Here is a 13,790-nt window from a genome sequence, read left to right on the forward strand (position 1 = left end):
TCCACAAATAACCAACTTTAGAAAATTGGAAAGGAAATTTGATAAAAATATTGATGAATATTTTTGTACAGTAAAGTAGAAAGAAAATTGAAAAGATGAAAAATTGATAGAGTAGAAAAATAGTATAATAGAAGATATAATTTTTCTTTCTAAATTTGCTTGGTAGGAAAGATGACAAATCAACTTTTTCTTCTTGATTTGAATTTTTTTAGGAAGAAAATGCTGAAAATCAAGAGGAAAAATTTGATTTGTTGGGATAGGAATGGCGTGGAATCATAGTTTCATACGGTCTTTTTTCCTTTTCAACTAATACACATCAATCTCTCGGTTTCTCTTCTCTTCTCGTTATAATTTAGAATGATTTGATTTTATGAATTAGGATAGCAAATGATAATTTCTTATTTTCTTTCTTCTCAATTTTATTTCTTACTATTACCAAGTGCACTTAAAATTTATTTATTTTCGTAAACTTTGTTTTTTATTTTTTTAATTTTCCCATCACCCAAGCATACCAATTAAGTAAATAACTATATATAATTTAAAACAAACAAGACTATTGAAACAAAATAATAATATACAATACTAAAGTAATGAATAGAATAATTAGAAAGGTCATCCCTGGGAATTATTTAGTGTAAACCCCTCATAGATGTAGTTGTGGATGTATCATTATATCTCTTTATTTAAAATCTTGATCAAGATATCAATTTGAAATATAAAGCTAGTTTTTTTACAGGCAAAATTGAAGGGGGAAAACAATAGAATATTCCAATGGCTTCTGATAGGTTAGTTATGTGGGTAGGTAAGTGCAGTTCCCCGGTAAACAAATGATGAATATCGATGCCTGCAAGCAAAGAAAAACATATATCATGCATCCATGTATATTATTTGGGATGAAAACAAATGAAGCAGTAGAAAACAGAGAGGAAAGCAAGGGGAGAAAAGAGAAACGGAGCTCCCTTCACCCCAATACCTAAAAAATCAAGGTAATGACGTCTCCTAGTTCATGCAAACCCTTAGCTTGCGCATCCTCGGCCTGGCTTTCGATGTTTAATGCTGGCTAAACTACGCATCCAGGGGCATCCATGAACTAGCAGCCGTATTTTACCACCCCTTCCTTTTAGGTTCGGAGTTCAGAGAGCCCCGTAATTGGTTCCCACTTTCCAACCCTTCAAACTCCAACCATATATGTTTTATGTTGTAGAGAACTTGTGAAGTTACATGGAAAATGGAATGTCCTTTTATAGGCCAAAACATGAGGATAAATGGAGGAAAGAGAGGAAATTTGGGTAGACGAGTTAGTGATTTTAAGAGAATCAACGAATAAGAATATTTTGTCTGCAAAATTGATTAAGCCAAGATTAGTGGTGATGAAAAAGCATATTTTTTTACCATGAGTTATCATTATTCGCTGAATAACATCTATTATTGTTTCTCCATGATTAACAAATTAAAAGTGGGATATCTTTTAATTTCTTAACAATTGTTTAGGCCAACATATTTCTCAGTTTGTGCAGTGATGAAGTAGCCAATGAGGATTTGGTTTCTCTAATTGGGGCCGGGTACCTCCATTGTTGCTGCTTAAACTGTCCTTTTCATTAATACGAAGTGATTAAGATTTGAAAAAGATTTAAGCTTTAATGTGGGTCAATATTATATATTAGCTTGGCCTTCTCCAATGTTGTTCTCTTACATGCACTATTGATTAATTGAATGGCAGTTTAAACTTTTGAAATAACCAATATCCATTGCTCTATATGTTGAAAGAAGTAAAGCTTATTCTTTAATAGCTGCTTGCTTTCCAGAGTGGTCCACTACATAAAAGCATACAAATATGTTCAAAATTCATAGCTTCCCCCTTGCTTTTGTTTATTAGTGCCTATAAATTCAATGTTTAATGCCGTTTACGATTGCAACTTTTGGTCGGATTCTGAACTGCTTTTGCTTTGTTTAATGCCTAAAAAAAAGTACAATCTTATTCTCTCATGGTCAAAAGCAACAAAGAAAGAACTATCAAATTTCAAAGTTCTGTTTTTTTTTAATTGATACCACTCACGATATGTATCTTATACAGGCACAGATTATCAAATAAATTTTGAACTCTGTGTTAGAGGATTCTTTTGCTTCGGTGGCAGGCATTATAAATTAAAAAATGGAGCATCGTAGAGGTTGTAGAGGTGACCGAGAGAAAGATTAGAGTAGACCTTTAAGAACTAGTGTTGTGGTAGGTGATAGTGATAAAACTAAAAGCAATATGGGAATGAAGTCTATTAAGGGACCAGCAATCTACTTGATCAATGCTATCGTGGGATAACATTTAATTTCTCATTACATGTCTAATTCCAAGATTACAGGCCCAAAAAAAGAAGGTTAGTGTACAATCTTTTTTATAAACTAGCACGAAAACCCTCGATCCTGAGTGTCTCAACCAACCACATCTAAAATCAAGCCTGGCTTCAGCTCTTTGCAGCTTTTGCACGAGATTGCTGCCCTTCTAGTCTTGCTTCTAGTAGTTTTGCTTTTAAGGTATTCTCCTTAAAGCCCGGGGGCAATTTCAGACAAGAATCTGACTTTTCGAAATCAGGAGATGTCAACTTCGAGACCCACTGTCGAACTGGACTAGCGCGACCTTTGGATACACATTGGAATGATTCTTCCCTCAAGCTACACTCAGGATGAACTTTGTCACCTTCCGAGGAGAAGGAATGATTTCTCATTAGCCTATCAAGCACATGACTTGAGCTCATTCCGTGGGATCCATTCCGTTTGACTTTATTATCATGTACAGGCGCTCCGGTAGCCATTTGTCCTTCAAACTGCCCTCGGAAACTATGGAATCTACTGCTCTTGATGGCATCTCGAGACCATGCCTTTTTCCTAGATGAAATTCGGTTTCCTAATTCTTCACGATGACTTACCAAAGCATTGTCCCCGTGAAGTTTACAGCTCCCCTTGCTTTGGACTCTGTTGGCAGTTTTGTGCAGTTCATAACACTGTGAGCCGCTGCCACTGGAATATGCTTCATCAGCTGCACCTTGAGGGGCACTGACAGCTTCATTTAATGGAAAGGATTCTAAAGAATGTTGATGTGAGCAATTCCCTTTAGGATCACTTTTCCTTGACCCAGTGGAGCGTTTGGCTTCAAGAAAAGTTTCTATATCGAGGCTTAACTTGTCAACAATCGAATTCTTTTCTGCAAGATCAGTTTGACCTTCAGCAAGCTTCATTTGCATCCGCTCATCGAGCCATGCCTCTGAAATATGGAGAATTAGCCGCTCAGGGTTTTCCCCGTCAATGTGATCAATCTCGTACTTGTGCTTAAGGAACCGCAACTCCTGTTCGTATTCCCTTATTCCTCTAGCAAACTCATCGCACAAGTTCTCCAACAGAATTCGTGCTTTTCTCTCCCTCTCAAGTTCTTTGAAAGCATTAGCAAAAGAAGATCTTACCTCAGAGAGTTCTCGAGCTAGCTTTCGGTGCATGCTTTCAGAGCGCTTCCTTAACCTCCTCTCGTTTTCCAGCTCATCTCTCACTGGCTGAACAGCAGCTTTGATTCTATCTTGCTCTTTGTTCTTCCTAACAAGTTTATCCTCCGTGACTTGCTTCATGAAATTGTCCATCTCTTGCCTTTCTGTTTGCTTTTCTTGCAACAACTCTTTGATCTGACCCCGAGAATGATCCAGTTCCATTTTCAGGGCATTTACCAATGACATGTTTGATACATGCTGTTCTTCAAGAGCCCAGATTCGGTTGAGTACCTTGAGCAACTCCGTCGATGTCTTAAGGCTATAACCTGATCTTTCAGTCCTTCCCTGAAAATCCAAAGAACTCGAAGGTGCAATTGCAGAGTTATAAGGTGCTATCTGCAAAGAACACAGTTATGAATCCATTAAGTAATAGAGTTGCAGTAAAATGGCTTTATATGCCAATCCGTTACATGAGGAAGCATAACCAAAACAAAGAACTGTAAGGTTGATTGTAAACATCAACTTAATATGATTTGTCATTTTCCAATCTCTGTTGAAAAGGTTATCTCTTGATGGAAGATTTGGTCTATTAGTTGCATCTTGATATGGCGCTATTAACACGGTAGAAGTTTTTCACACCCCATGGGGGTCTATGGAGGTTTTGGTCATGTACTTGGAAGCTCAAGGAATATTGTCTGTTTCTACTGAAAAGAAAAGGTAGTGCCCTTTACGACTGAGGTTAAGGAGATAGCTAATAAGAGACACTGACATTGCAAATGGTTGTTTTGTTAGTTTGAAGTCAAAATCTAATATCAGTTTATCGAAAGCAAAGAAACCAATCTACAGATTATTGTGAATAGATGTTAACCTCCAGTGAGCTTCCACAACTTGCAGGAGATACATGCTGTGGAGCGCGGCCATTTTGTTCAACTGATCGACAGTGTTGCATCAGTGATTCTGCAATGTGCCTCCTCGAGCTACTTGCACTTGCTGGCTGACATTAGATTCAGGGAAAATATTAATTATATATAGAACTAGACAAAGGTGGGCATCTATTTGATTAAACAAGAGATATTTGGGAAACACATACTGTATGGAATAAGATCAACAAGCCAAATTGTAGAGAAGACAAACCAATTTTTAGTTTGCAACTAAAAGGCAAATGAATCTCAAACATATATACCAAACAATAAAACCAGTAAAAGAACCAGTCAAGCAGCAAAGAAAGCAATTTTCACTGACACAACATTAAACTGTTTAATGATGTTTAAAGCTACACTAGACAGACTTTAACTATTACACAACCTGATACATGAAGAGACAGCATTAATCAAAAGACATGGCTTTTCAGTTCACACAGGCCATAGATGAGCAGCAATAGAAATGGTGATTAAAGCAACTTGAAGTGAAATTTAAAGAGGAAAAAGAAGAAAAAGCAGGCATGTTTTACCCTTAGAGCATATGTGTGCGCCCCACAGAAGCAACAGGAAAACCAGACATGAGACAGCTAAGAGTCTCAACCATTAGTGTCAACAAGAGGCAAAAATGTTCAGAATTCACAGCAAAGAACAAGCAGAGTAAAGCAAAAGAAGGGTTATGACGGACAGAGAGCAACGAGAAACACAAGACAAGGGACAGCAAAGCAAGCAAACAATTAGAATCTAAAAAAGGCAAAACCTTTTTCTTTCTTTTAACAAAGAACATACATAAACAAATAAAAAATTGAACCCACTTAAACTACCCAAAGAACCGCCAAAGCATTACACGAAAATTCAAACAAAAGCTCAAAACTTTAAAATTAAAAACATTTCCTTTTTTTTTTTCAATCTTTACAGTTACTTGAAAGAAATCAAGGGAGTACCTGAGGAAGGGGAGTGGCAGGAGGATCAACAGCAGTATCAGAAGCCTTGTCATGGTGTATGCGATGCTTAGAAGCTCCTTTGCGCGTACTGGGAAGTGGGTAGTGAGGATGAAGTTCCCAAAGGTTGGCACATAGTTTTCTAGCTGAAACAAAAGGTCCAGTGGGAAGTTGAAGGAACTCAGGGTTAGTAGCATTTTGAGAAGGGAACTCGAGTCTCCAAATAGGTGAAGGAGTTGAGGGGCCAGCCCTTTTCCCTACCAGGATCCCGCCTTTCAACTTTTTCACCATGAAATCTTGATTTTCTCCTTCACCCTCCACACCTTTTTCTTTTCTTTCCATCACTGTGTGCGTTCTTCTCACACTCTCTCTCTCTCTCTCTTTTCAAAATTTCAAACAATGGGTTCTTTCTTCACTCATTCTCCTCGGTTTGTCACTCTTTTTAGTAATGGGTTCTAGGGTCATGGTTCTTCTCTTCTTTGCTTTGTCTCTCCTCGCAGTTTTGGTCAGCCTCCCAAGACTCGAATTTTCATCGCTACTTGTGGTTGTGGTCATGTGCGGTTCTCCCTTGCTTTGTTTCTCTCTCTCTCTCTTTTCTATTATTTTCCCCTTAATTGAATTTGCCCCTAATTGAGGACTTTTTTATTTTTGGCCTGACCTTAATTCAGGACTGACACTTGTAAGTATCACTCATTGCCTTTGGATTCCCTTAATTCTAGGACATTCACCCATCTATATCCATGTGTGTTTTCATGGCTTTTTATTCATCTATGTTATACACAAGCAAAGAGTGGATAATAAAATTAATGTAACTTTTTTAGTTGATATTTAATTTTTGAAAATAAATTTTACCCTTTTTTTAATAATAAAAAAACGTTATCTAAAGAAACCAATTATTGAACTCTTTTTGTTAACATACTATATATAGATACGACACAGTCGACAGAATAAAAGGAAACAGCATAACTTGACGTCTAAGTTTTACTTTTATACATTTAAAAGAAAAAAGGAAACGCCCACAGTTGAGTTAGAATGCCATTTTCAAAGTCAAAACATAAAAGTGTCTCCTCTTTATTAATTCATTATTTAAACACACACAGAAAAGGAAATGGTGTAGATAAGAGAAATACACCGTCGTTTAATTAAAATTTTCTATAAGTAGAATCTCGTGTTCTAACTTATTAGTTAGGGTGTTTACTATTCCAAACGTAATATGGATTCAAGTCACTGTTATTGTTATGTTTGTTATTCAACCAAAAAATATCTATAAATAAATAGCGAAAATAAGAAGAAACGTAACCATGCCATTTGAGTGAAACGAAGGTAAAATGTGGAGGTGCAATGCAATGATGGCCAAAACACTCATAGGGAAGAATAAAAAGATGGTGAAAAGCCATGCGGCTCACGCACAGACAAAACACAAACATAGCATCATCTACCTAAAGCTATAAGCAAATATTATAGGCATAGATAGGGTCCAATAAACCCTGTGCTTCCTCTTCCTATACTCTGCTGCACACTCAACTGTACTAGATTCCTCTTCCAAACAAAGGGTTTTTTTTATTAAAAAAACAGCTTATCTGAAGCCAGAAACTTTGTTGTACGACCTATAATTGTCTTGCAAGCAATGCATATCTAATACCTGATCCTCCCAAATCCACCAAAATTTGTGGTCCCATATCTTCCTCTCTAACAAAAACTGTGGTTTTTTAACCTTGTACTCATTCATTTTTAATAAAGGGTTCTAATTGGAATTAAAAAATATTATAATGGTCGAGTTTCGACTGTCAAAATCTAATTTCATTAGTTAGGAGACTGAGAGTTTCTGATTTTGCCACCAACAAAATAAATCATATGTCCAACCCTTAGTCTATTCATTGAAGCATATAAAGTACTGTTAGGCGAATATCGAAATAAACGTGACATTACAGAAAACCTGCAAATGCTTGAACCAAGATAAATGATGATTATGATCAGTCTAGTAAATTAAACAACGTCTTTATTTGTACTGCATGTATTAAATTCCATATGGTTTAGAAACCTACATGCCAGAATTCGTTTTTTACCAGTCAATTAACAAATCGAAGACTATAGTTTAATTTGTGGAATTACAAGACGACAACACATGGATTGATATACCAGAGATGGACCACTTTAAAAAAAAAAAAAGTTATTTCTATCTTTTATCTTAATTGAATGTGGTCCTGATTATAAAGCTCATGCAGTTTTACATTATAATATAACTTCACCACATTCCAGAATACAATTAATGTCATTCAAATATATATACCATTAATGCCCGACATGTAAATGATAAAACATCCCTCACCCTACTAAGTTGATGCCATCATTTATCACATACATAGCCAACCACATATGATGCCATCACATGAACCAATGAATGTTCATCTAGTGAGTTAGGGTTTTCTGTTTTCATAGAGTGCATGATTTTTTGTCCTTACATTTATCAGAAGCTAACCCTAATATGATGCCATAAGGCACCATTGTTTCTTTTGTCCCTTACATGGTTAGGGTTGAGCGCAAGACATGCTGAACAAATTTTCATTATTCCCTTGCATGATCTCCATTTGCAACCTAAAACGTGCACATTCAGTTAGGTGCAGCAAAATTTACTAAGATTATGGTCCAAGAAACTTGACAGGAGCCCCTGAACTCAAGCTTGCATTTTTGTGTCAGAGGAACCCAATGCAACCCCACAACCACGATCTTTATGATAGAATGCTTGTGCTTTCGGCTGGAGCTGGACCATTAGTAGTGGGAGAAGGAAAATTTCGTGTCCATTGGCGTCCGGTTGGCTCAGTTGCACTCAGTGTTACAGTTAAGTTGGTTTGGGTTATTGTTAGTTGATCCAAATTTATTTCCATTTGGACCACTTTCCCTTGCCTTGGGCCTTAAATTGTGCCACCTAACTCAACTCACTCAAGGCAAAGCAAAAGCAGTCAAATTAAGATGCGTTTGATTGCTTTAATTGGCAAAGGCATGCCTGGGGCACGTTTAACAGTGTTGTGTCGAGTTGTTAAACCCTTGTATCATTTTATCTGACGGTCACACAGCCTAAAGCAAAAACCATGACTCTTGCAAAATTTAACCTTCCTAGGCTTTTATGACCAAATTTTAATTAGAAGACAAAATATGGAACGGTGGGAATTATGGAACACGCTAGACGACAAAGTTGGAAGAAAATTCTCTTTTGTATGTTTTAAGGAAAGAGTACAAAACATCCGTTTGCAATAATAATAATAGTAATCCACGACAGAAGAATCAGAATATATGCAAATGCAAATAGCCAGCTCTGCTTCTGCACAAATCCACAAATCTCTATAATAAAATAATAACGATACTCAATTACGATATGCAGTGGGGTTCCACACAAAAACCACAACAAGAAAAATGCCTGGCAGGGTAACCGATAGATTTCACCTCTTTTCCCTGTAGTTCGATTACCACTTCTTTAATGCAAAGTAAATGAAGGTTCGATGTTCAAATTTAATGGCAGATGGGAGGGTAATAAAAGAGGCAGCAGGCAAACAGTAAATTCTCTACTCATCAATACTCCAAAAATGACTGAAAAATCCTTGTATCAGAGACAAAGTTATTAATCTGCAGATAAAAGATTTGGCAATGCAAAACAATTACTAATATCTTCAATTTTCATAAATGACCACCTTTACCCGCTGTGTGATTTTCTTTTGGACAGTGATATAATTCATAATAACTCAAAATAAAAGCCAAAGGGAAAGAGCCGAAAAAGGAAAAAGGAATGGTGGGAATTTGGGATGAATTACCCTCAAACCAATCAGAAATCAATTAAGGAGCAAATTCGAGTCTAGGTTCAAAGCAAAAACCAGTGAAAAGCTGAAGAGGGAACTTCTTTGATACCGGACACTTCTGCGCCCATTTCCATAGTTTCTGATTCATGTCGAAAACAAGAAGAGCCGGAGCACCATAGCTCTGGATATATATGAGATCATCTGTACCGCTGCTAGCAAAAACATCATCCAATTCACCAAATCCTTGGAAATACTTATGGGGCATGCGAGCAACCTCATTCCAATTCCTCCCCTCAAGAACCCAGATTCCAATCCCCTTGATTATATCAGGCCGGTCTTGCTTCCCCATACCTCCAACCACGACCAGCTTTTCCTTTAGGTTCATCAGACGACCGCAAGAAAGAGGGCCAGGCACTGGAATAAAACTCCTCAACAACGGAGATGATCGACCAGAGAGACTATATGTAACTAGACCATGCCGGTTTTCTGGTGTGCCACCCCCAGTTGAGTATATCAGAAAGTATAAAATCCCATCACAGATCACACTTTCATCTCCACCCCTCCATCCTGTCAAAACCTCAGTCAAGGAGGTTGCCCACATCCTAGTTTCCGAATCATAAATATGAATTGAAAGGTCCCATTGGAAAAAATTCCCAGGAACTTGTTTAGACTTCACAACAGATACAGTATAATTGTGTGACATCCTGTTCACTGAGATCGACAGCGCACTATAATCAGGGAATTTCGGACCAGGGGGATCCTCGAGCTTCTTGCAATGTTTGGTGACTGGATTGCAGACATGCAACTCGCTTCTACTGTCATTGTCCATGAAACAAACCAAGCCACATGATGAAGCAATAAACCAGTTAGGAGTCTGAATGCAAGGCAGTTCAATGCCGTACCACTTTCGAAGGATCGGGTCATAGGCATAACCAACCGGTTCATCAGAGCTAGTAAACATAAAATACCAAGGCTTTTGCGATAAAACATTCGAAAAGTTCCATAGGAACCTTTTGGAACTGACAATCTCATGCCACCTTCTACAAACAGAACCAGCTCGAAAAATGCTAGCAACGGGGAGAAAAGCCAAGATCCGTTCTAACAAGTCGTCAGGTAGGATTAAGTCCACAGAAACCGCAGTAGTTTCTTTGTTACCTTCATCAATAAGCTCCGAAAACGAATCTAAGCCACCAACTTCTTTTGACATGTCATCAAAGCAATGGCTGATCCATGAAGTCTCTCCCTTCATGATGAAGAACAGCTAAAGAAAATTCCTGAGAATTCAACAAAAACAACAACAAATTTCTTAACAAAATCAAACCAAGCAGGTAAAGAGAAAGTAAATGGGAATCTATCACCACATAAAGCAAGAAATCATAAAGAACTAATTAAAAATCTTAGGCCATGTCCAAACACAAGGGACCTGAACATATATAACAGATTGATATAAGAAAGGCATGACAAAAAATTTATTCATGCCTTAGTATGAAGCATACTACAAAATCGACGAGAAAGCAAAAAGTACTGGAAGCACATTGGGCTAATTTTAAAGAGGAAAGGAGGAAAAGGACGATTAAAATGTGACATATTGTATGGAAACATGACTGTATAACTGTATTAAGCTGCCTAGCATAAGAACATGAAAGAACAAAAAAACAAAACCCATAACTTAAAGCTTGAGGAAGGAAAACAATTCAATAAAAAAAAAGGGTTTTAGAACTATGGGATTACATGCATGCCAATAAAAGGATTTGGCACCAAGTTCACACAGCCAAAAAAACCTCAGATGAAGGGAGAAAAAAAGAAACATAAAAATTTAAGGCATCTAATCATCTGTATCATAGCTAAGACACATACTTAGAAGGAGATACAAACGATTAAGGGAACAAATCAACCAACATATTAAATTAATGTTACCTCAAAAGGAGGACAATGCCAGAATTCTGATCTCTAAGAGGGAGATAATATCAAACACAGGAAAATCAATCTAACTGCATCAATAAATTAAAAAAGAAAAAGACCTTATCATTGGATATATACAGAAGCAAAAACAGAAAAATGTGAATCATTTGTTACTTAAAAAAAGGAGAAAAGCATTTACAGAGAGTAACATCAAAGTTATATAAAAAGGAAACACTTTTTTTAACCAGATTTCTCGCTAGAGTAAGAGAATTTAATCCAAAACAAATTATGTTCTTTTCAGCTAAATAAACAACCTTTCATGAATTTAGCAAACCCCCCCCCAAAAAAAAAAAAAAAAAGAAAAGAACAAAAACGTTTTAAGAATAAATAAATAATGTTAGGTAAAAAGAAAGAAGGATTAGGCCATCCTTACCTATCAATCAAACATCAAAGGTGAAAACCCCACATAACTAAAAGAATCAACAAGCATCACCAACTAAACCAAAACACCATTAGATTAAAGACAGGGAAACGGATCAATAAAAAAAAAAGTGAAAATTTTTCTCCCAGAAAACATGCTCACGAACCTGTAGTGGAGCTGATTCCGGGATAACTGAAGAAATGGGTGTTGGTAGATTCAGATAAAGTTTCCAGATTTAACAAAAAGACAAAGAAAAATCATGCTCACATGAAAAAAGAAAAAAAAAACGGATCATTGGCAGTGAAATATAACTTCAAAAATGAAATATTTAAAGAAGATTAATGGAGACAATATGTAATTTCTTTTTTATTTCCCCTTAAAACAACAGGGAACAATGAAGGGGTCACTCCTGATTCGGCTCATAATAAATTCCTGAGCAAAACCCATTGTAGAGAAAAGAGATTTTGGTTTCGGTTTTTCTTAGCAGTGTTTTTTAACAAACAACAGAAAAAAAAAACGATAGGCAAAGGAATGAAAGAGAGAAACCGGTTTATGTAAAGGATGCTATGTTCATGAATATTTTGAGTACTGACAGAGAAAGTAACAAATAAACGGAGAGTGGTAAGGGAGCGCGTGTGGCGCGTGGAATCTCCTTTTTTTTTCCTTCTCTCTCTTTTTTGAATTTTCTCCTTTTCCTTTTAGTCTAAAAAAATGACAACAACGAAATAAGTGTGGGTGGGGTGGGAAGGTATGAAAGTTTGAGGTGTCTTCAAGCAAGATGTTGATTTTATTGATAGGATAGGAATAAATTATTATATCATTTTAGAAAAAGTAAATAAAATATTATATTATTTTTTATTCCTAAAATGACTTTATATAATTGTTTTAATTAAATATTTAAATAGTATTATTGAATTAATGTCGCATTAATATACTTATATAAAACTTTGTTCATATTTCTTCAAAAAAAAATTCACTTAAAAATTAATATAAATTAGTTATTATCGCAGATATTGGAGGGGGAGGTTAACAATGCGTTTGAATCGTATTCAAAACCACCCTGTCTTAATCCAATATAAGTTTTTTTTTAATGAAGATACTATTTTTAGAATAATTTTTTTCTTAATAAATATTATTACAATATTTCATTTTTAAACCCGGTGTTCATTTACATTATATGCAAGTCCGATTTTGGGAGCTGTTTGAGAGTGCAACCACCTAGAGCTCAAGCTTGGGAGAGGCCTAAAAAATATTTTTCCAGCTTTTAATATGAAAATAATAATAATAATTTAATTAATTGTTTAGAACTTTCAAATTTTCACCATAAATATTTTATCTCTTAAGGTTCAAAAGATTTTCAATTTTATTATATTAGATTTTATATATTTTTTTAAATGGCTCAATTTATTGTATGTCAAAAACAGCCTGATTATATATATATATTTATTTATTTATTTAAAGTAAGAATAAGATCATTTAATAATGAATTATTACACAGATGGATTAACGAACGGATAAAGAAAACAAAAGTAAAATCCCCCTTCTAAAGAGTAAAAACTAAAAATTAATGCTTGCAAAAAAAAAAAAAGTGAGCAGTGGTTTATACACATGGATAGTTTTCAGCAATATAATATATATTAAAAATCTTATCATCGAAGTTAAGCGGGTTGGCAGGTGTCTCGGTTAGGGGTATACAAATTTCGAGTAAAATCGAATTAATTCAGTTGGGGTCGGTTAATAATTTTTTGGTTCGGTTCGAAATTAGTCGGTTAACCGAATTAACCGAATTTAATAAATAAAATTATAATATATAAATATCCGTTCAGTTCGGTTAATGTTTTGGAAATATAAATTAATCGGTCGGTTAAATTTTATATGTGGTTAACCAAATTAACCGAAAAAGTTCGGTTCGGTTAATTTTTAAAAAAAAATTAGTTCGGTTAATGATTAAAGGTTTAAGAGGGTCGGTTAATTTGGTTAATGCTAGTTTGGGCTGGTTAACCGGTGGGTTAACCGATTGAACACCCCTAGTCTCAGGTCTCCCTAACATTTTCATTAGGTTTATTTATAATTTATAAAATTTTAAATTAATAATGGTAATTTAATTTAATTATTTAAAATTATAAATATATAGGCTATTAAAATTGTGAAATTATATTTTATTATCGTAAAAATATGCAATTTAATTTCGCCCCTCCGAAAAAAATTTTGACTTCTCCCCGATGTATGTGTGTATTAGAAATTTTATCACATGCGTATATACAATATCAAAATGAAAAATAGATTAAATTGTGAGTAAAACTAATTTAAATACAAAACGCATTGGATTAATAATACTAATTTAATACAAT

At 35.3% G+C, this 13,790-nt stretch overlaps 2 protein-coding genes and 1 long non-coding RNA gene across 7 annotated transcripts; all 3 read right to left on the reverse strand.

Annotated features, from left to right (window-relative positions):
* Positions 1 to 591: 591 nt before the first annotated feature.
* On the reverse strand, positions 592 to 1,195 carry LOC105801461 (uncharacterized). Its single transcript, XR_001135934.2, has 2 exons — positions 974 to 1,195; positions 592 to 844 (listed from the first exon to the last, which is right to left on the reverse strand). It is a non-coding gene; the product is annotated as an uncharacterized LOC105801461 (long non-coding RNA).
* Positions 1,196 to 2,261: 1,066 nt separating this feature from the next.
* Positions 2,262 to 5,939, reverse strand: LOC105802758 (hypothetical protein). The gene is made up of 3 exons (XM_012634587.2): positions 5,329 to 5,939; positions 4,336 to 4,461; positions 2,262 to 3,863 (listed from the first exon to the last, which is right to left on the reverse strand). The coding sequence occupies exons 1-3, from the start codon at positions 5,665 to 5,667 to the stop codon at positions 2,457 to 2,459; spliced, it is 1,872 nt and encodes a 623-aa protein (XP_012490041.1). The 5' UTR covers positions 5,668 to 5,939; the 3' UTR covers positions 2,262 to 2,456.
* Positions 5,940 to 8,978: 3,039 nt separating this feature from the next.
* On the reverse strand, positions 8,979 to 12,154 carry LOC105802757 (F-box/kelch-repeat protein At3g61590). 5 transcript variants are annotated; one of them, XM_012634584.2, is made up of 4 exons: positions 11,606 to 12,153; positions 11,452 to 11,514; positions 11,034 to 11,107; positions 8,979 to 10,390 (listed from the first exon to the last, which is right to left on the reverse strand). In XM_012634584.2, the coding sequence occupies exon 4, from the start codon at positions 10,363 to 10,365 to the stop codon at positions 9,154 to 9,156; it is 1,212 nt and encodes a 403-aa protein (XP_012490038.1). In that variant the 5' UTR covers positions 10,366 to 10,390; positions 11,034 to 11,107; positions 11,452 to 11,514; positions 11,606 to 12,153; the 3' UTR covers positions 8,979 to 9,153. The 5 variants fall into 5 exon arrangements, with proteins under 5 accessions (XP_012490038.1, XP_052480068.1, XP_052480066.1 ...); XM_052624108.1 differs by lacking the exon at positions 11,452 to 11,514; XM_052624106.1 differs by having other exon boundaries at positions 11,452 to 12,153.
* Between the last annotated feature and the right edge of the window lie 1,636 nt (positions 12,155 to 13,790).

This window comes from Gossypium raimondii, chromosome 11 (genome assembly GCF_025698545.1).
Source record: "Gossypium raimondii isolate GPD5lz chromosome 11, ASM2569854v1, whole genome shotgun sequence".
Lineage (NCBI taxonomy): Eukaryota > Viridiplantae > Streptophyta > Magnoliopsida > Malvales > Malvaceae > Gossypium > Gossypium raimondii.

Bases quoted from the DNA above. Each gene is read 5' to 3' on its own strand.
- LOC105802758 (XM_012634587.2), bottom strand. From the start codon at position 5,667: ATGGAAAGAAAAGAAAAAGGTGTGGAGGGTGAAGGAGAAAATCAAGAT. The intron at 4,462-5,328 runs GTACTCCCTTGA...ATCTAATGTCAG, and splicing joins CTGCCACTCCCCTTCCTCAG to CCAGCAAGTGCAAGTAGCTC. The intron at 3,864-4,335 runs GTTAACATCTAT...TGTTCTTTGCAG, and splicing joins GTTGTGGAAGCTCACTGGAG to ATAGCACCTTATAACTCTGC.
- LOC105802757 (XM_052624109.1), bottom strand. From the start codon at position 10,365: ATGAAGGGAGAGACTTCATGGATCAGCCATTGCTTTGATGACATGTCA.